At 44.3% G+C, this 24,584-nt stretch overlaps 1 protein-coding gene across 6 annotated transcripts; it reads left to right on the top strand.

Annotated features, from left to right (window-relative positions):
- Positions 1 to 1,043: 1,043 nt before the first annotated feature.
- On the top strand, positions 1,044 to 24,530 carry NME9 (NME/NM23 family member 9). 6 transcript variants are annotated; one of them, XM_039837265.1, is made up of 13 exons: positions 1,076 to 1,214; positions 1,599 to 1,635; positions 3,118 to 3,179; positions 6,677 to 6,734; positions 11,393 to 11,496; positions 12,688 to 12,759; positions 14,522 to 14,638; positions 15,784 to 15,859; positions 18,248 to 18,330; positions 18,658 to 18,750; positions 19,704 to 19,858; positions 21,333 to 21,469; positions 23,356 to 23,960. In XM_039837265.1, exons 4-13 carry the CDS (start codon positions 6,710 to 6,712, stop codon positions 23,418 to 23,420), a joined length of 927 nt encoding a protein of 308 aa, XP_039693199.1. In that variant the 5' UTR covers positions 1,076 to 1,214; positions 1,599 to 1,635; positions 3,118 to 3,179; positions 6,677 to 6,709; the 3' UTR covers positions 23,421 to 23,960. The 6 variants fall into 6 exon arrangements, with proteins under 6 accessions (XP_039693198.1, XP_039693199.1, XP_039693197.1 ...); XM_039837266.1 differs by having other exon boundaries at positions 1,084 to 1,176; XM_039837262.1 differs by lacking the exons at positions 1,076 to 1,214; positions 3,118 to 3,179 and adding exons at positions 1,221 to 1,397; positions 24,464 to 24,530 and having other exon boundaries at positions 23,356 to 23,443.
- Positions 24,531 to 24,584: the final 54 nt, after the last annotated feature.

Raw genomic sequence — 24,584 nt, 5'->3', positions numbered from 1 at the left:
TCTAGTCTAATTCTACTGTGGTCTGAGAATATACTCTGTATGATTTCTAGTCTTTTAAATTTGTTAAGGTATGTTTTATGACCTAGAATGTGGTCTCTCTTGGTGAATGTTCCATGTGAACTTGAGAAGAATCTGTATTCTGCTGTTGTTGGATGACTTATTGCTTAAATGTCAATTAGATCAAGTTTATTGATGTTGTCGTTCAGTTCAACTATATCCTTGTTCATTGTCTGCCTGCTGGATCTACTCATTACTAGAAAAGTGATGTGAAGTCTTCAATTATAGTAGTGGGTTTATCTATTTTTCCTTGCAGTTCTATCAGTTTTTGCCTTGTGTATTTTGATGCTCTGATAAGTGCATACACATTAAGTATTGTTATGTCTTCCCAGAGAATTGATTCCTTTAACATTATGTAATGCCTTCTCATCATCCCTGATACATACTCTTGTTCTGGAATCTGCTGCAGTTGAATTAACATAGCTATTTCAGCTTTCTTTTGATTAGCATTAGCATGGCATAGCTTTCTTCACCCTTTTACCTTTAACTTGCCTGTGTCTTTATATATTTAAAGTGGATTTCTTGCAGACAATACACAATTGAGCCTTTTTATCCACTGACAATTGGTATAGACTGTTCACACCATGTTTGTAACTATTTCCTATTTATTCCACTTGACTTTCATATCTCATTTTGAATTTGTAATTTTGTATTCAATCTCATATCTCATTTTGAATTTGTAATTTTGTAATTTTGCCTTAAAGGGAACCGCTCTAGGTCCTTCAAAAAGTGGAGCCACTCTTCCTGGTATGCATTAAGAATCGGTAAAAAAAACCCTGCACACCAGCCCCGATGGGGCAGGGGGGATGCAGGGATTCAGCGATGCAATTGTATATACCTAGAAACACGGGGTCTCTGCTGAGTGGGTCCAAATCCCCCAGATACTGACAAACGTCTCAGCCAATGAAAGCGTTCATTCAGTCCGATTCCGAAGGCAGGGGGCGGGACTCCCTCCTGCCTTTCCGCAGGGCTCAGAGGGGGCGTGGCTTACATGTACGCATGTTTATTACCTGGCTGATTTGGCATTAGGCTGTGTTGCCATGACGACCGTGGCTGGGTTGCCGCAGACTGAGTTGGAAACTCTAGCTGCACGTTTAAGATCGTGTACCTGTCGAAAGAGTACGCCGTGTTTCAATTTCCCAGGAATACATTTAACAGTAGGAATAAGTGTTTTGTGGCCTTTTTTTCCGCCCGAATTCTTGTGCCGAAGCTCGGATGCCATCGCCTGGAGCTCTTACTCCCGCCTCTGCGCGCGCCATTCGGCAGGCTCTGCGGCTAGGAAGGGGTTTCACAAATCCGCAGAAAAACTCCCTGGCAAGCCACAGGCTCATGGGCTGCAGGTTCCGCTTCCCCTGTGCAGTGTTTATTTTTCATCAGTGCATTTATTTGCTCCCACTTATATTTACCTTAAAGGGACGAGTGGTTGGGGAGGGGATGCTTTGTCTAAAGGAGGCTCGCTGATCCGCGCAGCTGTTTGTTCAGAGGCTGCGGCCCGGGGCAGGCTCCAGCCAGCAGTAACAGGGCGTCTGTTTTCTTTGCAGGGCCATGGGCAGCAAGAAGAAGGAAACTGCCCTGCAGGTAAGCTTGCTTCCAACACTAAGTTGGGATTGAGGGATGAGGAGGACAGTGTGGAACGGAAAGTGTAATATAGAAGTGATGTTCTGTTTGCTGGCAGTATATGACAGTGTTCTCAAACTTGAATATAGATCTAGGACCCCTAGTGGGGACAAATTTTTTTGTACACTTGACTATAAGCAAACATAACATTAGGTTTAAGTTCTTTATGCTTATAATGCTTATGCGGCCTTAAAATCCAAACATGAGTTAAAATAAAACTACAAAACCAAGAAAATATTGAGCAATATAATTTAGTATAACTTTTTTGTTTGTTTGTTTAAATATAATTGCAACTTACTGCAAGAATATAATATAGGTTCTTTTGAGCTTGGGCATGCATCTGTAACTGTGTGCTCTCCAGAGACCTGGTTCTCCCACAACTGCTCTTTTCAATCATTCATTTATTTAACAAATATGTTTTGCTATTTTATGTGCTGTGCATTTTTTCATATAAAGTGCCTTCCTTCATTTGTGCCTAGGACAAGTGAATCTGTAAGCCGGCATTTGCTCTTTTTTTCTGGTCCTGGACAATAAGTAGTGAGTGATTCTAAAATGAAAGTACAAACATGCAGGCACCTGCCATAGAATTGGGAGGGAGCGCTTTGTCATAAGGAGACCATATGGATTATCTGTTATATGGGTACATTTTAAAGTGCACTTAAAAATGCCTCATAGTTTTGCCCATCAGGATACCTCCTGGATAGTAGAGCAGCACACATGATTTCTCTTTCATTGTCCTTGGTGGTACCAGCACTTTGCACAAGAATTTCAAAAGCTTAGTGATTTAGAAAGAGAGAAAGCAATGTCAGTCTAAGGATAGCATATAGAAGGAGGAAAGAGCTTTGGACTGGAAGCCCAAAGACCTGACGTAGTTCTTGATTCTTCTCTTAGCCAACTCTGGGACTTTGGATAATCACATAACCTCCCACGGCTATATAAGCTTACCCATCTGTAGAATGAGGATGTTGGATGAATCAACTTTAGGGCCTTCTAGCCTTGACGTTCTGGTAGTCTAGAGTTATGAAATTTTCCATCTGTTTACATTCTGTCTTTAAATAAATTCTAAGCACCTGGTCCTAGCACTTATTGCTGCCTGAAGGATTTCCTCAACCTCTCTGAGCCTCTAAATCCTTTCTGAAAACAGGAGGGATAATATATAACCTGCAGAGTTGTTGTGATAGACTCCTTTAGATACCTCCATGCTGGTCTGAATGCTGTCTCTGGTGGCTCTAAGATTTTTGCCTCATATGATTATCCTTTCATGTGTCTATACCATATATCCCCTTTGGGGGGTAATAACAGTTTTTAGCAATTATTTTTCATCTGTCTTACCCAGAGCTCTGAGTGTAATGCTGTACTCAAAGTAAGTGTTCCCATCTGCTGAGGGGGAAGGGAAAGGGGGTGCGTACTGAGGCATCTGTGTAAACATTATCTCTCTACCAGGTCAACTCCTTGAAAGCAATGCTCTATGATCTGTCATCCTAGGAACCCTGTCCTCTTTCTGGGTAAGACTATTTAGGGTTCTTTCTGCAACTGAGACAGAAATCGTAAGACATCCAGAGACAGGGTGGTCAAAAGGTGCCATATATTCCCCATTCATTCCATACCCCATACTGTTCCGTTCCTGCTCCTAGGAGAGAAATTCTTCAACTGTCCAAAGGCCCCTGGCCTCACGGCGTAGCTCATTCCACCACAGGGATGCTCCACAGATTGCTGCCACTGACTGACAGATGAGCCTTTGAAAGTGACTGTTGTGAGAGAGGGGAGGTGGGGGCTCTTCTGAACCTTTCCATCGCTTTCCTTGGAACTACAGTTGTGGGCCCAGCATGACATCAGTCCAACTCTCTCATCTCATTTAAGGCATCGAGAAGACTTTTCTAGTTTTTCTTTTTTTAAATCAAAACAAAAAAGTGTGGAAGCATGATTTCTTCTGAAAAATGGATCTTTGATAGAGGATTTGCAGATATTATGTTTTCAGCCCATTTAAAGAGACAAAGACCTTAGCATACCTGTTTTAAGAACAAGTAGTAATTGTCATGGTCTTTTAATGTATATAGTTTCAAAACAGCTCCCCACAAAAACTTACTAATTACAAAGGGAAAGAATAATTTTACAGTGGAGGGGCCTGGCAGGCCACCTTAATCAAATGATCAAAGTGAACACCAGCAGTAATGAGGCAGATGGAAATTGTGTGTCACCTGATAGGATACAATGAGAGGAACACTCATCTGCTTCTCTGACACTCCAACCAATTCCAACCAGTTCCAACCAGTTCCAACCAATTCCAACCAGTTCCAACCAATAGCAGAAGATGTACAGCCTGGATGTAATCAGCAGGAAACATCAGACACACCCAAACTGAGGGACATTCTGCAAAATAACCAGCATGTAGTCTTCAAAAGTGTCAAGGTCATAAAAATCAAAGAAAGACTGAAGAACTATTCTAGACTGAAGAAAACTAAAGAGACTTGACAAATCTAGCACATGATTTGATTGGAGACTTTGCTATTGAGGACTTTATTGGAACAATTGGTAAAACTTGAATAGGGTCTGAGGCTCAGAGTTTATTTCTTGATTTTGATGGTTGTATTGTGGTTATGTAGGATAATGTATGTATTCAGGAATAATGGGATGTCAGGTTGGTAATTTACTTTCAAATAATTCAAAGGAAAAAAAGTCCTTTATACTATACTTGCATATTTTCTGTAAGTTTGAAATTGTTTCAAAATAAAAACATTATATAAAAATATATACTTTATACTATTTATAAAGAGGATAATATGTATTTCTCCTTGAATTTAATTTTCGATGTAAACCAGAATACTTTGTGGATAAGAAAACAATGTGAAGAAATGGCAATAAATTTAACTGTTAATTATTTCTGATATGGATATTTGGATATATTTAACAAAAAGTGCAAAATGCAAATACAAAACTGCAAAACATTGCTAAGAAAATGAAGGAAGATTTAATAAATGATGAGAAACATCATATTCACGGACTGGAAGACTCAAGGTTGTTAATATTTCAATTTTTTCCTAAATTGATCCATGGAATCAATGCAATCCTAATTCAAATCTCTATAGGAGCTTTTGCAGAAATTGCCAGGCTGGTTCTAAAATGTATATGGAAAAGCAAAGGACCTAGAATAGCCAAAATAATCTTGAAAAAGAAGAACAAATATGGAGGCCTCACACTGCCTGATTCCAAGATTTATTATAAAGCTACGCTAATCAAAATATTGTGGTAGTGGCATAAAAATAGATAAATAGGTCAATGAAACAGAATAGAATCCAAAATAAACCCATACTTATACAGTCAATTGGTTTTCAACAAAAGGACCAAAACGGTTTTATGGGGAAATAAATCTTTTCAACAAATTTTGTAGAAACAACTGTATGTCTACATGGAAGAAAATTAACCACAATCTTTCCCTTGTAACACACACAGAAATTAATTTCAGATGGGTCACAAACTTAAATATGAAAGCTTAAATTATAAAGCTTTTAGAAGAAAATAGGAGAGCATCTTAGTGACTTTGAGGAAAGATTTTTTTCAGAAGGACATAGAAAGCACTAATTATAAAACAAATTTCATAAATTAGATTTGATTAATATTAAAACTTCTGTTCAACAAAAGACACTAACTATTAAGGAAATGAATAGATGAACCACAGACTTAGAGAAAATATTTACAATACATAATTCTGACAAAGAGCTTATACCCAAAATATATTAAGAAACCCTCTATAATCTAATAAAAAGTCCAACAATCCAATAAAGGAAATGAACAGACCAATGGGCACTTCTCAGAGGAGATATACAAATGGCTGATAAGCACATTAAATAATGCTCAACACTATTAGTCACCAGGAAAATGAAATTACAGCTATAACGAGATATCACTGTATTACCGTTAGTGTGGCTAAAAAAAAAAGACATCATCAAATATTGCTGTGAATGTGGAGCAACTAGAACTCTAATACTTTGCTAATGGAAGTTTAAAATGGTACAACCACTTTAGGAAAAGTGCAGGCAGTTTCTTATTACATTGAACATACATTTACCCTATGTCCTAGCAACTTGACTCCTCGGTATTTACTGACCAAAGAGAAAGGAAAACATAAACTCAATAAGATTTAACAAGAATGGTCATAAGTTTTTATTCATAATAACTCCAAACTGGAAGTAACCCAAATATCCATCAAGCAAATTATGATATAGTCATACAATGGAATTTGCTTAGGAATAAAAATGAATTACTGATACATAACTACACAGATGGATCCTTAAAATATTCTAATGAAAAAAGCCAGCAAAAAAGAATATATGCTGTATTATTTAATTTACATGAAGTTTCAGAATAGGCAGAACAAGTCTGTTGTGACAGAAAGCAGATCAGTGACTACCTAGGTTGGGGAGAGGGCAGTGCCCGGGAGGAAACATGAGGGAACTTTCTGGGGTGATGGAAATGTTCCCTATTGTGATAGGAATGTGGTTACATGGATGTACACATTTGCCAAAACTCATCGGACCGTAACACGTTATTCTGTATATTTCAAGCTACATAATTTATATCAATAAAATGTATAAGAAGACAAAAAAGAAAAAACAAGTAAGTATCTGTGCATAAATAAACATGTCAAAACAATGTTGAATGAAAATACAAATTACAAAAGAATATCTACAATATGTTACTATTTATGTACATTTGCAGGCACGAAACAATTTTATATATTGTTCGTGGACAAGTAACAAGTAAAAATTACTTTCTTAAAAATATCTGAGATTTTCTTAGGATAGTGTTTATTGTTCCTGGGGAAGGAGGCAGGGAGAGAGAGAAAAAGAAAAGAAGCTTGGGGAAAGAGGACAGCTCGAATTGTATTTGTAACTATTTCATTGAGGGAGAGTGAGAGAGAGGGAATCTGGATCGAGCAAATATAATCAATTGTCACCACATCGGTGCTCTCAGTAATACAGTGTTTGTTCCTCTTTGATGTTAGGTCAACATCAGCACCCAGGAGCTTTGGGAAGAAATGCTCAGTTCCAAAGGAGTAACTGGTAATTTAAGATAATCTTTTTAGATCTATTCTTTTCAAAATTGCCAAGTGACAGATTTGAATCATGAAGAGAAAAGCTGCAATGACCACCATTTTCCTATAACCTTGATTTTCATGAATAAAGAACCAGGTAATTTCTTTGTACATACATATCCGGCTTGAACACCTGTTGGTAAGTTCAGTATAAGAAACTAGTCAGTGCCGACAGATAACAGGGTTCCTTTGTTTTAGAGGTGATTTGTCACACTCAGGTGTTGTTTGGTTTTAAGAAACAGAACCTTCTTCTAATTACCTGAGGCACAAAAGGGGAGTGCCCTGGAAGGAATATCACGATCCCTTGGAACTCAAGGGCAGGAAGGAGAGCCAGTTATCCCAAGGGGCTGGAACTAGGAACTACATGCATGGTCATTAGGAAACAGCACAGCCACTGTCCTTGATCCTCTTTGTGTCAGTTACCTATTGTTGTACAACAATTTAGCCCCAAATTTAGTGGTTTACAGCAATAAACATTTATTATCCCACAGTTTCTGTGGATCCAGAATTCAGGTGTTGCTTAGCTGGGTGCCTCTGGCTCAGGGTTCCTCACCAAATTGCATTTAAGAAGTTAGACAGGGAATGTCAAGGCTCAGCTTTGTCAAATTCGTTTCCAAGCTTGGTCATTTGGCAGATCCTAGAAGGTCATTTCCAAGTTCATTCATGTGCCTATTGGCAGGATTCAGGTCCTTGTTGTCTGTTGGTCAGAGACATTAATTTCTTGCCATTAATTTCATTAATTTCTCTACAAGGTTACTCACAACATGGTAACTTGATTCCCCCAGAGCAGGGCAGAGAGGAAGAGGGAGAGAGAAGGAAGGAGGAAGGAGGGAAGGAAGGAAGGAGGGAGGGAGGGAAGAAGGGAGAGAGGGGGCTGACGGGGGTGGGGGAGAGTGAGAGAGAGAGAGGGAGGAAGGGAGAGAGGAGCGGGGAGAGAGAGAGGTGAAAGTCATAGTCTTTTTGTAACCCAATCTCAAAAGTGACATCCCATTGCTTCTTGCCATATTCTATTTGTTAGAAGCCAGCCACTAGAGTCCCCGCCCACATTCTAGGGCAGAGGAGTACACAAAGGCATAAATCCCTGGAGACAGGAATCGCCGGAGGAATCTTAGAGGCTGCCTACCACACCCCACTCCCCCACTATTCCTCTTTCTTCTTCATTTACTTTAGATATCTCTGGGCTCCATTTCTCTCTGTGCATATGCGTCTGCTCAGTTCTTCTCTCCATCAATATACTAGCTCAATCAGCTTATATCTGCTCTTATCTCTCTCTGTTGTCACTGCCCCCCACCTCTTATGACACAATCTATCCTTCTAGACTCATAATCACCTGTTCTCTGTGTGTTCTGAGCTCCAACCTGTTTCCTGAACATGACAGAGGTTATCCCCCTTCTTTGCTTTTATGCATGTTGTTCCTACTATCTGGAATATGGCCCCTGTAGAGATCTTCCTCATTTCCAGGGCCAGCTCCAGAGCAGCCTCCCTGCATGACAGCTTTCTTGAACCTCTGTGTGCTCACTTCTCCCTGGTAGTCTCTAGGGCATTTGCTGGGACTCCATCTCAACGCCCCCAGCATACACCTAGCTTGGTGTTCCCCATGTGGTGGCTCTCATGGCTTTTCCCTTAGAGTTTAAACCAGGTGGCATTGTCTTTTTCATCTCCATCTGTTGCTGACTTGCCCAGGCCTGGGGCTGAGTGGGTGCTAAATAAATGCTGGTTGCATTGATCCAGTAGCGTGGGTGGGAGTCTTGCCACACTTCACTACTTGAAGAATTACAAAGCTTTTTTGATGGTGCCAAGTCTTAACTGTTTTGTCCATGTGTCTCGTCTGTGCAACTAGAACATGGCTCCAGGGGAAACTTCTATTTTTTTTTTTAACAACAGTAAGAAAACTATTCCCTCATCAACTTTTGAGAATCTGCTCTATGTGATCATAGCTAACATCTATTGTGTGTAGACTCTCTACCTTGCTCTAAGCTGTGCAAAGGTCTGTGTTGATGGAAGGCAGCAGGGGCTCGTCTGCCCCTTCTCATCAGGCAGTCTCAAGGAAGACATGCTTGTCCCTCTTTCTAGAGCCAGCAGAAATTTGCTTCCAGAGTCAACCACCATCTTGGAAGTCTTGCCTTCTGTTAGCTTACTTTCATCTGCCTTCCAACATGCAGTAGTCTATTCAGATATACCCGTGCATGCATACACACACACACACACACACACACACACACACACACACACACGCCCTTTTCATTTTCTCTACCATTCCTTCCAGGTATCCTCTCTGTTTTGCTTCCTGCCTTTCAGAACCAAACTCTTCATGTACTTCTCTAGTCCCTGCCCCCCTTCGTCCACACCACTCCTTGGGGAGCCAGGGTGCGCAAGAGGAGATCGGAAGCTGATACAAATGACTGGGCAGAACTATCGATGCAAATCTTACATAGAGATTTATAGCTAACTGGGCCCCAATTTTCTTCCACTGGGGCTTGGTGGGCCTAGATACAGAGTCTTCTAAGTCTTCAAAGACTTTTCTCTGGCTTGACCCAAATGCCTTTCTCACTCATTAATTTGGTGTATTGAAATCCCCAAGTACCTCAACTGTGAAGTCGTCTTCTTCAGAGAAACCCAGGGCTCCACCCCCACCCCGGGTGCCGAGGAGCCCGAACCCTGCTCCTGCCCCTGCTGGTGCCTGGCTGCCTTTGGGGCCACTTGCTTAGAGTCTCCAGCTGGCACTGGAAACACAGTGTATCTAGCATCGAGTTCACTTTTCTCCCTCAAACAGTCTCTCCCTGCCTCCACCCAGTTCTTTTTCTCCGCCAGGCTCAAAGGTGGAGTCCTTTGCACACCCACATTATTTTCACGCCCAGTCTTTCAGCCTCCCTTTCAAAGTCCTATGGATTCTTCTGTTCCTTCCCTCCCATCCCTACTGCCACCCCCGTGTCTGGCTTCCTCATCCCTCCCATACCCAGTTTGGTTCTCACTTTCTCTGCCAAACTCTGACGTTAGGCTGAACCAACCAATAGTCCTGAATTCGTGCATCTTTCCTTCTTTCCTGGAGCAGCTGAAAAAGTTGGGTTATGGCATCAGACAAACCTGGGTTCGAAATTTGGTTCTACTGCTTGAGAAATTTTATTTTTTTACCATGGGTCAGTAACTTTATCTCTTTGAAATTCAGTTTTTTCATTTCTATAGTGGGATAATAATATGCATTTCATTGTCTGGTTTTTGTTTGTTTGTTTGTTTTGGGGATAATAATATGCATTTCATTGTCTGGTTTTTGTTTGTTTGTTTGTTTTTAGAGAAAAGTAAAGTTCAGGTGCCCCCTTGCCACTCAGTATATATTAACTCCCTCTCCTTTCTAAAACTTACTGTGATTCCTCATTTCCTAGAAATCAGGATGAAACTCCACAAACCCACATTCCACACTCCTTCAGTGGTCTCTGCCACCACTTCCCATAGCCCGCCCCCAGGCAGGTCTGGTCCAGCATGCTGCCCAGTAGCCCCTGAACCCTCCATCTGTGCCTGGCTGCCCATGCTTCCACCATGGCCTCCCTCTCTGCCCATCAAAGCCTGGCATTTCCCACAATGCCCAATGCAAGTCACCCCTCCACTGGGAAGCCTTCCTTCCCTGATTAGTATGGTCCTGTGCTGCCAGAGTCTATGCTGATGTTACTAATGATAATTTATATCATGTTTTATTCATAGTTCTCACATGATGGGAAAAACGTGAAGTGAATCTTCAAAAAATAAAATCACAAATTGCATGCTATAATGTTTTGGCAGACCTGATGGTTTATATACAGGGTCTATATTATCTCCCTGTGATCGTGCCATGCTAGCTGCTGAACAGAAATGCCCACCTGTGTGGATTTGGCGTGATGTCTGAGTGTTGAGGGTTTTGGAGGACATCCTTCCTTTAAAATGTGACCATGGGTATATCCCAATTTAGCACTTGCTGTATCTTCATGATTCCATATGTATTAGTGCTCATGAGCTGGCCTAGCTTCCTTACAGGCCTTATGGTGGAGGGCAGATGAGATGTTCCTTCACACCCAGCCCTGGCACACTCTACTGATTGGGACCAAAGAAGAAAAAGGTATTCGAGTTTCCACCTACTCTCTATCAGGTTAATTTTCCAGGAAAACAGTGTTGATTGTATAGAGTAAATAAAACTCTCTACCCTAAGCAAGGGGCTTTCAATTCATCAAGGGGAAAGGCCAAAGCTGTGTTTATTATCGAAGTAGCTAAGAGTTGATTGACAGGTCACCTACAGTGACTTCTTCCTTTTAGACTCCATGGGTTCAGTCCAGCTCAAATACTTATTGACAGCCATTCTGGGCTAGGCCTGACCCTGAATGTAGCCTGAAAATTCCTTAAGGTCCATGCTGAGAAAATGATTCTTCACTCTATCTACTTCGTTACGTTTAAAATTCAGAACACTGAGTTCCTAAGAATGAGGAGTAGCTGTGTTTCCATGCTTGTTCATAGTCTGATGGGATAATAAATGTCTATAACCATTAATATCCCTGCCAACAGATACCCATCTGAGGGGGTTAGAATGCGCCGGGATGAATTTTGCCTGACATGGTGGGCACTGGTGCTCACTGAACGTTCCTGCTTCTTGGTCCCACACAGTTGTTGACGTCTATCAAGGCTGGTGTGGCCCCTGCAGACCCGTGGTGAGCCTGTTCCAGAAGATGAGGATCGAGGTTGGCCTGGACCTTCTGCGTTTTGCATTGGTGAGACCTCTCTCAGCAGAATGTCATAAAACATTGTTAAAACATTTAAAAACAGGAACAGGAAGTGTGAGCTGCCTTTTTACAGATTGTTGAGAAGGCATCAGCTGTGGATTTTTCTGTTATCAGTCTGATGCTTCATAATTTCTTGAGAGATGAAGATTTCTACTCCAGGCCCAGCTCGCTGACAGTCCCCTGGGCTGGCGCAGTCTCTGGATGCTGTATACAGGGACGGAACATGCGTCACTCCAGGGCATGTGCTCCTCCTTGGCTCACAATGCCGTGAACGCTGAAGTTTCACTCTCAGAGCACAGGGTTTCAAGGTTTCCATCCTCTGCTCCATAAAGGGGAACTTTGTGCAAATGTTTACGTGGATTAATGTATGGAAATGGGAAGAAATTCCACAGAAGTATGTAAGAGTCGTTAGATAAGCTGCATAGGTTTGAGGCTCATAGACAGAACACAGGAGAAAATAAACCTCACGCTAAGCTCACAACAAGTTTGACTTCGAGGACTTTGCCCTTCCTCCCTTAGGCATCAGTTTCGACACTTCTGTGGCATGTGTGCAGGAAATGCCTGGATGGGGAGTCGTTATGTCCATGTACGGGGTTCCTCGTGGAGGACCTGCCCGCTCTGTGGCTGCCCTGCCCATCACGGCAGCGACGATGTTAGTGGAAGAGCAGCTAGGTGGAGAGCAGGAGAAACCGTTGTTCGCTCCTCGTTTTATTCTTAAAAGTCCACTGCCAACAGTTTCTGCCAATATGTTGAGAGGACAGTTGTTATGATTCTGATGAAAAACAATAAAAGGAGAAGCATGAGAGCGAGCCAGGGTTTCACCTGAGGAGGGCGGTCAGCATGTGTGTGGTGTGTGTGTGTGTGTGTGGCTACACGGGTGTGTGTGTGTGTGTGTAGTATATTGTGGTGTGTGTGGTGTGTGTGTGTGTGTGTGTAGTATGTGTGTGATATTGTGTGTGTAATTTTGTATTATTGTGTGCGTGGTATGTGGTGTGTGTGTGTGTGTGTGTGTGGTATGTGTGTGTGTGGTATGTTGTGGTGTGTGTGTGTGTGGTGTGGTATGTGTGTGGTACGTGTGGTGTGTGTGTGTGTGTGTGAATTGTCCTGTGCAGTTCTCCTGCCATCATACCCCTGTACATGCTGTGCCCCAGGGTCCTGCCGACAGCTTGTTTTCTTTAGGCGGAGGCAGACAGTCTTGATGTCCTTGAAAAATACCGTGGGAGGTGTGAGCCGACCTTTCTGTTTTACGCAGTAAGTACATTTTCAGAACCAGAAGTATTTGATGGTTGCACATCATTGGCATTCAGATAGATGAGTCTCATTGGCATTAATTCTCACTGGGAGTCACCAGGGAGCCTCGCTGATTCAGACGAGTCATGTGGTTTTCTCCTTGGCCATCCTTATTTAGGCTAAGAACAATGTCCTTCAGTCATGGTAATGCAGGCCCTCAACTGGGATGGCGGTCTGAGGGTACTGCTTGCTGGCAGTGAGGGGTGGATGGCACAACTCCCAGGTCGCTCTGAGCTTGGGCAGACTTCCTGACCAGCTATACAGAATAGGAATCATCAAATGCATATGCTCCTTCTGGCTCTCAAACACTCTTGACTGAGATTTCACTCTCAGAGAACAGAGTTTCAAGCTCTCTATCCTCTGCTCCATAGAGGGGAACTTCCAGCGAACATGAATTCTCCCTTTGTGGGGTGGACAAGCTCTGCATTCACCTTTATTTAATCATAAAACATGAAGATATGTTTATAGAATGTCAGAAAAGAGAGGGACCGTTGAGGAAAGTCAAGTGGTTCAGTGTTTTGAAGTTCATTTGGATGTCTCTGTGTGTGACATCCATGCTCTGCTCCATGACCCTTAGGGTCCACTGTCACATCTGGCTTCCTAGGTTTAGGTCACCTGCCAGGCCTTGAAGGCAACACCTGATATGCTCCTCCTGGCCTGGTCCAGCCTCTCATCATACATCAGGGCAACTGGGCCTCCCCTACTTCCCCCAGGCCACCTGATAGACAGGCCAGGGTTCTTCAGTTTGGAAAGCTTTGGGCTCCTGTTCTCAGCACTGAAAGTATTATAAATTGGAAGTTCATGATAAAACATTATTTGAGCCTTGGGTTTTAGTAGGGAGACTGAAGTCATATGATGAAACATGGGTGGAAGCTGGAAGGAGAAATGGGAAGGAGTTGAGAAGAATGTGCCCACAGTAAAACTGACATCAAGGCACAGTTGTAGAAAAGGGATCATTACTATGTGGTTTGCTTGCTTGAGCCTGTAGTGATTAAAGCATCATCATAATCAGCTGTGTTGGGACATGTGCCCAGCCGGCAGGCTCCATCACAATCTCTCGCCCTGTGGGGGTTCACTGGGGCGGGGGACCCAGAGGGGGACCCACTCTACATGAACTTCTCCCTCTCTAGGTCACTGCTTTCTGCGTAATATGCATAGAGGCTGCTGACAAAGTTGAAGCAAGAAATTGAAGTTCACCCCAAATACCACCTCCACCTGACTACCCCAGACAGAGTTGGGAATCAAGTCTTGCTCTAAATTCTAAGAATCCTGTACATTCCCCTATTAAAGCAATGGTCTTGTTCTATTGTAATTGTTTCTTTGACATGACCACCTCTCTGCCCACCAAGCTTCCCATTCCCTGGGAGTGGCGACTATGTCTTTTCATGTTTATTGTTCATATTCTGTGCCTCTGTCTGGTGCTTGGCAGAGTAAGTGCCCAATAGGTATTTGTTGAGTCAATGAGCCACATGTAGGCCACACTGAGTAACTCACAACCTAGTGTGCCCTCTCCCTCTCTTAACTAACTCCCTGTTGCTCTGAAAGACATTTGGAAGGGAGGAGGCATGGGGTGGAAGGCAGAGGAGGAGTGGAGGCTTTGAACCTTAACCTTGGGCACACTGCTAAACAAAGCTCTTGGACTCTCTCACTGGCCTTGAAAGAGATTAATATCTGGGAAGAGGGTTTCATGTGGCTTGAGCAGCACATTTGTCCTGCATTCTAGGGAGGAGAATTGGTGGCTGTGGTTAGAGGAGCAAATGCCCCACTGCTGCAGAAAACCATCCTAGACCAGCTGGAGGCTGAAAAGAAGGTGTTGGCCGAAGGCAGAGAACGGAAAGTGGTAAGCTCACAGGTGTGCTCCTGGGGTGAGGCCAGCCATTGCCTCCCCTTCCCCAACTAATTTTCCTGGCGCGATCAGCTGGAAGCTTCATTAAATGCTCACCTGGGTCCTCACTGAGAGTTCAGGGGAGAGCAAGCGCTATGCCCACTATGACATGTATGCATTTTGAAGCTTTCTTTTAAAAAGTCACCCCCTTCATCCAGAACACTTTAACTTCTTTTATCCATTTGCCTTGCATCTCCCACTTCAACTTGCAACAGGGGTTTCTGGATCACTGACAATGAACTCGGAAATAAAAATAAAGTTATGGAATCACACAGTGGGTAGGAGAAATGCAGTCTCAGGATGAAATCTCTCCTGGTGACCTGCCGTCCTCACCTCACCTTCTTGAAAGTTGAACTTCTGATTCTAGCGGGTTCATGTCTTAAATTGAGAAATTAAGCTCTATCGTGACCACGAGAAATAGGGTCAGCATAACTTGTGATTTTAACGAATTGTTTCTATGATGACACAGACAAAGAATCAGCCGCCTCTGAAAAGTGACACACCTTAGGTCGAGAGAGGTATTTCCTGGTGCTTTGAGCATCTGCCAAAAGAGCCTTAACATTGTTTAATGTTCACTGTTCAAGTTTTCATATTCGGTTTCAAATAGCAAAGGCCTATTTTGATAGAACGGATTAAAAACAAATCATATTTTACCCCAGATTATTGGCAGCCCCCAAGAAAGACAATCACAAATTCTCTGTCTCCTCCAGGAGAAAAAGAGCTCCCTCCTTACTACCTCCCCGCACCGCGTAGCGAGTCACTTAATATTCCCTCGCATTTCAATTCTTCTCCTGCTTTCTCGCCAACTCTCTATTTTGTCTTTCTTTCTCCTTCCTATCTGCTCAATGCTTGTGAAAACGAAAAGAATCTAAACTTTAAGATCCGCACGGATTTCCCCGTCTCTGAATGCTCTCACTCCCCTCCATTACCCAACTATGAAAAAGGATCTCATAGTTTCCAAAACGGATCATCTTGACCCTCTTTTTTTTTTGGCTCTTATATTTTGGACCTTTACTTTTTTGGTTTCGTCAGGTTTTTAAAAGTCTCTGTGGTGATTTTAATTAGCTGACTGCTTTCTGTTCATGACCAATCTACACCAGATTAAAGACGAGGCTCTTTCTGATGAAGATGAACGTTTTTCTCACGAAAAGGACGGTGGCGAAGATGAGGACGTGGGTGAGTGTAGAGCCAACAAGCGAGGCAAAAAGGCCAAGCAGACTCAGATTTGATGCGTTTTCAAAAATATATGTGAGTAATCAGCTTATTGAGCAATTTGAACTCTGGGAAGATTAACTATAAAACTTTTTGTCTCCAGTCACCCAACTTCAAACATACTGCGTCAGATCTCCCTTCTTCCCTTTAATGGCATCTTGGGCACTTTTCACAGCTTTCTGATCATGTTCAAATATAACAAGTGTGACTTTCGTGGCAATTACCAGGCATCGGGAAAAGCTCCACTTAATACAATGGAAAGTAGTGACACTAATAATGTGAAGTAATAATGCTGGTGCTACCTTAGTCCTTATCTGAGCTAAAGAGCTCGTTTTTTTTTTTCGCCTTTTTTCCTGAAGCGTCAGAAAGTCAGCTGTACTAAACACCTTCCCCCCTCCACACACACATAGCCCTTACCCTCTTTCCCTCATCTTCCAAGAATCAGCTCGCGGGTTCTGTACGCCTGGGCATCACAGTTCTTCCCGAACCGCCACTGTGAGAGGAACAGTTTGACTTGACAGCGTGAAGAGAAGCCGGAAGTTAGCAACGCTGTTACTGGGACGATGGCCGAGACACCAGGGGAAACCAGGACTAAGTTCAGGAACTGAGTTGGAAAGAGAAAGAAGATTTTGATTATTGCATAAAGTAGAAAGGCAGTTTATTTGTGTGTGGATATTCAGGACTTTCTGAGTTGGATTCTAACCAGGAAAGAGGCTCAGTTTAGAAAAGCAAAAAACTTGAAGTGTGAGAAGAAAAACCGTTGATTTGGCTTCTGCAGGAAACATTCGTCGCCTCCTTTTCGAATTATCTCTTCTTTCTGCCCTCCCCCACCCATCATCAAATCAAGTCTCTCCACCTAGAAAACACAAAACCCTGTCTTTGCCCATAGCCTTCCTCCCCTTCACGCTGAGCTTCCTCTACTCCTTGGCCCACCTTCTGCTCCTGCCCTGACTTGCTGATCTGGCCTCTGTGCCTCCTCCCCCCGAAACTGATGCTCCCCAGGGCACCAGTGACCTTCTTTGTGCCAAATCCAAGGGGCCATTTCCAGTTATCTCCTATGGCCTCTTTCTGCAGATTTGGATGTTGTCAAAATGTCTTCATTCTCAAAACCCTCTTGTCTCTTGGTTTCGTAACCTTTTCTCATTTTCTTTCTATATCTCTGGCCTTTCTGCAGCTTTGTCTTCACTGGCTTCGTTTTTTCCACTCCCTTTTCAGGCCAGAGTTGTCCAGGACCCTGGTCTAGCCTCTTCCCTTGTCACCTGACACTTCTAGCTGTTCTCACGCGTTGCTCGATGTATAAGAAAACTTACTGTAAGAGTCTCTTAAAGTCTAAGTGTTCATAGGATGTTAGAAATAGTACTCAGAGAAAATGAATAGGGTTGTTGCTTCAAACGATTCACATATTTTTGAGATTTCCAGAGTAGGAGGCCCTCCTCAAATGCAGATATTGTCAAGTTTCGTTGCCACACAACCGATGTAAAAGTTGAGAACAAAAAATAGGCTGTGGGGAAACCAAAACCTGTGGGAAAGTGTAGGTAGCTCACCAAAGCCAGGTATGTAGAAATAGGAACACAACAGGGGTGAGCTCATGGAGTGGACACAGGGCTCCCTACAGCTTCCGCGGGCCTGAGCGGTGAACGACAATCATGCGGCACCTCCCTCAGTACCACGGCTGGTTGAACCGATGGACACTGACCAAAGGACAGCCTGTCAGGAGACTGGTCTGAGCTACGACTGGTGCCTTGACTCCACACAGCAAGCTGGCCAGTCTGGCCTTCTCTTAGGAGCATTTGAACTGAGACAGAGAAGACCGATGCTGTAATCTGGTAGTATGTGCTCGTGCTGAAAAGTCATGTAGACTCAGGGCCGAGGGGAGCCATTATTGGCCACAGGTCAGGAAAGTCCAAAAAGAAAAGTTGGCCAAGAAGCCAGTAGAGTAAGAGGAGAACACAGTAGACAGCAGTCAGAGGTCAAAAATTATGAGAGGGTGACCGGAAAGGACAAGAGTGGCCAGTCCTGCACTGCCTCTGCTCCAGCTCCCCCCGCCCCTCCCCCCACCCACAGGCTGACTCTTCCAGGATTTCTGGGTTTCTGTTCCTGAGTGGTCTTTAATCTCTTCCCCCCTCCCTCCTCCACTCCTTCCTTCCCAGGTTTATGTCCCTCGCATATCTCTGTCCCTTCCAGCCGGGTTGAGGTTGAGGTTGAGAGCCTGACTCACTCTTCTACTAGAGTCTAGATCTGCAGGGGCACAAATAAGAGGCCAGGAGAGGGAACTCTGGGAGGCTGCATGGTCCCTGCGGACGGCCTCCTGAGAGCCCAGAGTCCAACAGCACCATCCTCGACTTATTGCAGTTTCATCAGAGAAGTCCTGTACCTTGGCAATCATTAAACCAGATGCAGTTGTCCATGGAAAGACTGATGAGATTATTATGAAGGTAAGAGAGAGAACACTTACCCTACCGACTGTCTTCATGTCTTCTCTGGTGGAAAAACAGGGGCAGGGCATCGTGCAGCAGTGTCCTAGTAGGAAAAAGAAAGCTTCTAAGGAGTTTTAACCAAGACTCCATTTAAGTAAATTAAAAATCTGAAATCGAATTGGGACAGATATGATGATGAGGGTATCCACTGCTTTCAATATGGTGTTTTCCATGATCTCTTACTTCTCAACACATTTAAATGAGAATTTGTGCTTGATTTACCCTTTTAGAATGTGTGTGTGTGTGTGTGTGTGTGCGCGTATGTATTTATATATATAATTACAGATCCAAGAAGCTGGATTTGACATTTTAACAAATGAAGAGAGAACTATGACAGAGGCAGAAATGCGACTCTTCTACCAACACAGAGCCGGAGAGGTCAGCTTCTCTGCTTCCATACATCCAGCACATTCTCACTTCCTCCTCTTTCTCCAACAACATTATGTTTATAGGTTGATATTAGTTTGGGACAAAATAGAGTATTAGGAAGAACAAGAATATGAACAGCAAGTGGGCTGTGAATTTGTTCTCTCAATCGTTATAGGCTGTATACCGGGTATAAGTTCTTCGGTTGCAAGGAGGAGATTTTGACTCCACCTTAAGTAATGAAACAGGGATTTATTGAAACGATATTCCATAACTCCCAGAGTTGAAGGGAGAGAATCGAAGGAAGAGTTGAACAAGAAGATGTTGGGGAGAAGAATCAAGGCAGTGTTAGGGGTCTCAGGAGCAAACCCTCATGAACAGTCAATTCAGGTGCTGCCTTTGGAGAACTAGGTTTAGCCCCTCTCTAGTTGTCTGCCTGTGACTCACCTACTTGGAAGGGAGGGTCTGGTTGGCCTCGCCTGGGTCAGGCCGTACTTCCCAGGTGAGGTGTGTGTGTATGGGCCGGGGTTGGGGTCGGGGTGGGGATGGTCAGGCATTATGGTTGTCAGCCAGACTAAGACCCAGTGAAATGGGGGAAGGGCTGTTCCCTGAAGGAAAACCAGAAGGCTGTTACATGAAGAAGGGGGAAGGGTTGCAAGGCACTTAAAAAGAGTCTCAACTACATCCCACCCCTTGGTTATTCAGCATCCACATGATTTCCATCTATGTGGTCTTTCAAATGTGCCTATGTAATCCATTATAGTCTCATGTTCAATCAAAAAACGAGTCGACTCAAAGTCTCCTCTTTCTGCCTTTAATTTATATCTGGGTTCTCTGGGTGTGGTGGGGCATCACCGCCACCTCTCCCTGGCTCCCTCCACAGGCATGCTGGCTGGTGGCAAGGCTGCTGGTGGGATGAGACAGCTGAGCCTCTGCTGGGTCCCCGTTTCTCTTCCATGTTTCAGGAGGCATTTGAGAAGCTGGTACATCACATGTGCAGTGGACCAAGCCGCCTTCTGATCCTTACCAGGACTGAGGGCACCGAGGACGTTGTCACCGCCTGGCGAACCCTCATGGGACCCTGTGACCCCAACGTGGCAAGGATGAAGCAGCCTGACAGGTGATGTCACCAGCTGTGGTCCTTTCATTTATCTCAAAACCTGCATCCAAGGAAGCAGAGAGCCCGCTCGATGCTTAGCCCAGAATCGTGGGTAACACATAGGGCTCTCTGATGGCCATGAAGCTCCCCCTTTGTTATATATTTGGGGAGACCCTGACCTCTTTGTTATGTATTTGAGGAGATCTTGCCATTCTCACTCTCTGATCCAGTCCCCAGCCCTTCACTGAGTGCCTCCTGTGATCGGCCTCCTTGCTGCCTCCTCCCCTACTCTGCCCTGTTCCGAAGGCTGCGGCTGGATCCAGTCCTCACTGTTCTCTCTGTAGCCAGAGGGTCCCGTAGTATGGTCCCAGGACGACCTTCAACACTTATCCAGGAAATACAGATTCCAGGGCCCTGCCCAGGCCTGCCACGTCAGAAACTCTGGTTGGGACCTAGGAATATGCATTGTAGACTCAACCCTCTGCACCTCTACACCCTACCCAGGGTGTCCTGAGCATGAGCACCCTGTTCTGCGTACTGTGCTAGGGGCAAGGTCTGCTCGTTGTCCCTGTGTGTTATCGAGCCGGGCACCACCAACGCCAAATTCACTGAGTCTTTTCTTTGAAAATGAGAGAGACCCAGCCAATAGGAAAGAAATTAGCAAGAGACCAAGTAGCCGAGGTTGTACCTGGTAGTTGTAAGGGGCCAGGAGCATTCACATATGAGGCAGTGAAAGAAAAGCCCAGTGCTCAGATCTTAGGTTACCACATACTCAGGCAGGTCCCTTCCCTGAGCCTCAGTTCTCTTGTCTGTAAATGGGGATATGAGCATCTAACGGGGGAGACCGTACAGTGCACAGCTTTCGGGATCTCTTTTTCCTCTTACTGTGTGACGTGGGGCCAGCTTTCATCTCTCTGTTTCTTGATTTCCTCATCTGAAAAATGGCTGCTATAGTAGTCGGACCTGCCCCAGACGTTGATGTGCAGATTAAATGAATATATATATATATATATATATATATATATATATATATATATATATATATATATATAGCTTAGGGCAGAGCTTGACATACAGGAAGTCCTAGCATCAACTCATGGGGTTACTGGGGCATTAACCATGCAAACTGAATCAAGCCCTTGGCAGAACGCTAGCCTCAGCTGTAACAGCGACAAAATGGCAGCTTCTGGGATATACCGTGACTCATGCATCTGTAAACTGGGACTCATGACAGTCTCCCTCCCAGCGCGGCCATGCAAATTAAAGAAGAGCATGTATGTGAAGCACCCGGCAACATGCCCAGAACGCCGCCACGACGGGGTAGGTGTCAGCTACTACCCTCCTGGCTGTTGTTCTTGGCATTTTCAACAGAGAGAAAGCCATTTTACAGAAACACAGGGTGCTGATTGGTAGCTGGTGACCATGTTGCCAGAGAGAAAAACATTTCTTTTCAAATGAAACAATTGTGTCTTGTACATTTTGCCAATGTTTCCAGTCTCCGCGCTCAGTACGGCACAGAGATGCCCTTTAATGCGGTCCATGGAAGCCGAGATGGAGAAGACGCCAGCCGAGAACTGGCTTTGCTTTTCCCCAGTTTTAAGTTTCCAGATCAAGTTCAAGAAGCCCCTCTGGGTAAGTCATTGAGGCAGGTTTGGTCTTTATTAAATCTACATTGAGTATGCGGCGGGGACTGATAATAGCTATGTGGTAACCAAGCCTTCAATCTAATAAGGTCCTGTTCAGAAATCAGAAACCAGTATGCGACGTCAGTAGCAGTCCTGATCTGTTTTGCATTTTCAGAGTAACAGTATTGCATTTTAATACCTCATTACATTGTTTTTCCTGTATTACTTTAGAGCCATACTTTTGTTGCAAAGCTACTCTACATTTTCCTGTGGAAACCACTGGGAAAATATAACTTTCTGGAAGCCTACATCAAAGCCCATCAGAGGCCAAATGCTACCCCCTCACTTCCTCTGTGTGTGCACACCCTATGCTAAACCCTGGTGGGGTTGCTGAGAAGCAGAGGGGCCCTCTGTCTGAAGCCTGCTGTGACCCTCATATCCCTCAGTCCCCCCATTTTGGGGAAAGCATGCTGGTCATCACCTCCGAATCTGGGTGAGAAACCCAAGGAGTCCAGAGTGCATGTGACTTACCCCATTACGCAAGAACCAGGCCTGGGCTGTGCTGCTCCTGCTGCTCAGGTGCATGCTTCTGGTCTGAACCTGAAGTGAGCTGGAAGGGGCTAGGGCTTGAATACCCTGGGAACAGCAAAGGATGCGCCAGGGAAAAGGCTGCATGAAGATCTGAATTGGTAATAACCTCTGTGTCCCTACACGCTTGGGTTTTAACCAACGTATTTACCTAAATGTTTGATTTGTTTATGGTCTCCTCAAAACCTGAATCTAGCCAAGTAGAAATAGGTGGTTTGAGGGCAAGGTAAGGTAGGATGGGAGTGGACCCGTGCTGGCCCTTATTTAATCCTTGCCACTCTCAACTGCCAGCTGAGGGACAAGCTGAGAGTGTAATGGAGTTTAGGGAGTTGAGAAATCATGGGGAAGTACCAAGTTTACACATCCAAGTGTGTACTGTGGTTCTTCAAAGCCATCCCCCTACCGGAAGAAACACTCTGGTGACCGTAGCACTGCTAGGGCCAGCTTTCCTCTGGGGACCTGCCTCAGAGAGGGCCCATGATGCATTTCTTTATTTGCCCAGGGTCATGGGACATCTTTGCCCTTTTGGGGGTGACTGGAAATAAGTAGTTATAACTCAGGGCCAAGTCTGGGGAAGGAGAGCAAACTGGCTGGGGAGTACTCATCGGGGCTATTAGTGCTGGGAGATCACGAGGCTGACTTTTGGGCCTCAGGTAATAATAAGCACAGGGGACAATTCCAGAAGGGTCTGATCCCAGACCACATCCTGGGAATAAGTACACAGCCTCCAGCGGGCATGACTGAAGCAGCTTCGTTGGGGTGCTGATGTTCTGCCACTTTGATGCGTCATACCTTCTCAGTGGTCAGGAGCAGAGTGTGCTTTCAACTTACCCAGAGCCTTTTCTGCTAAGGGCAGGGGTCAAGGGCACTGGAAACAGATAATCCTGAGTTTGAATCCTGGTTCCACTGTTTACCAGCTGAATAGCCTCTGGAAAGTTGCTTACCTTTTTGGGGAATGGGTGAAATGGACATGATAGACCCACGACAGCCCCATAATAATACCTCCGTAATGATCCTCTTCCTCATAGGGCTGTTGTGAAGATGCAAGGAGACAAGGGTGCAAAGTTCTCGGCCTGGTGCCCGAATGCATTAATTGCTCAACAAATGTTGTACATTCTCCTTAATTCTTGAATTCCCACTCCCAAACACACACATTAGGACCTCTCTTTGCTGTCCCTTCCACCCTGCCCGCTAACGGCATCATCTGTGATGTAGTTTGTTCCCCTTCCTCTGTTTCTTTGTGGATGGTGTGTGGGACAGAGGACCGTGTTTCAGAAGTCCTACAGAAAATCTGTTGTCCCACAGGCCACGAGGCTGAAGGAGCTGTGGGCCCCACCCAGGTGGTTCACTGCCCTGAGGACGTGGATTGAGATGGCTGTGCAAGTGACCAGGGGTGAGCTTCCCAGACGAAATGTCAGTGCTCTTGTGTCTGCTGCACATAAAGAAACCTCTGGCATTAGATCTTACTCTTTGAGCACCAACCTTTTTTGGTTTAGCTACCTTTCATGACTAATAAAAAAATATACTTTCCTGCCTTATTAAATAGTAGGTAGAACATATATGAACTTTTTTTGTTTGCTATCTCTGGGATTTTACAAAATACATGGACATTAGTTATTGTACTCTGCTGTGCTATGGTGTCATCACAGGGGCACTGAGTTACAAAGGACAGTGTTCCCCCAACAATAAATCTACTTTTTGAATTAAACCAGTTTAGAGCTTAACTTGGTTAACTATGAATTTGAAAACAGTGCAACAAGATTGGATATGATACTTCCAGGCATATCATATTGTCTTGAAGGAAAGTAGGTATAAATAGGCTTTAAATCTTCATGCTGCCTACCCAAGCCACATGGACAGTTGTCACACTGCCATATTTGCCATCTGGGGCCTCTGTAAATCAGGGCGTGTTCATGAAGCAATGCTTGGGGTTACACTTGGAAACAGGGTCCGTCAAATTTTCTTAACGCTCCCTCCCCCCTCCTTTTTTTTTTTTTGGTTTCTGATTCTGGCTAGAGCCTAATTTTAGAACCTGAGTGCTCGTAGTGGAGCCAGGTTGCCTCCAGCTTCCACTAAATTGCCTGGTTTAGCCGTCTCTCCACGGTTGTGGCCTTGAGGGATCCAGGTTTTCAGTAAAAAGTAACTGTTATTACCCCATGAATATTAACACGCACAGCCATTCTTTTTTACCAGTTTGCTCTTCAGTTTATTTATAAATTCACTAAGCCCAGGCATACTCTTTCCTCTCTGACTAAGCAAAAGGCAGCGTTCTACATCACTAGGCAAATGTCAGTGATTTCTTTCTCACTTGCTGGTTTCTCCAGAGAACTCTGTTCCTCTGACTTGACGTTCTTTAAATGGGCAATTAGCTCCCAGAAGACTGCTCTTCATGGGTGAATTCCTCTTTCCGCAGCCTATAGCACAAGGCACTGTGCGGGCACTGGAGAGTGAAGGATGAGTCAGGCTGCCTGAAGGTGGAGACCAGAGCCTATGACAGAGTGGGTGGCTGTATTCCCCGTGACTTTGGGTCACCT

Source organism: Pteropus medius, unplaced genomic scaffold, assembly GCF_902729225.1.
Source record: "Pteropus medius unplaced genomic scaffold, Ma_sr-lr_union100, whole genome shotgun sequence".
In the NCBI taxonomy this organism is placed as follows: domain Eukaryota; kingdom Metazoa; phylum Chordata; class Mammalia; order Chiroptera; family Pteropodidae; genus Pteropus; species Pteropus medius.
Note: the sequence above shows the minus strand (reverse complement) of the source record. Positions and strands in the feature narration are given on the sequence as shown.

What these genes read in the sequence shown, in the direction of transcription:
- NME9 (XM_039837262.1), top strand. Translation starts at nt 1,273, where the DNA reads ATGCCATCGCCTGGAGCTCTTACTCCCGCCTCTGCGCGCGCCATTCGG. An exon ending in CAGTTCCAAAGGAGTAACTG is followed by an intron (nt 6,735 to 11,392) that starts GTAATTTAAGAT and finishes GGTCCCACACAG; the next exon opens with TTGTTGACGTCTATCAAGGC. An exon ending in AGTTCAAGAAGCCCCTCTGG is followed by an intron (nt 21,470 to 23,355) that starts GTAAGTCATTGA and finishes GTTGTCCCACAG; the next exon opens with GCCACGAGGCTGAAGGAGCT.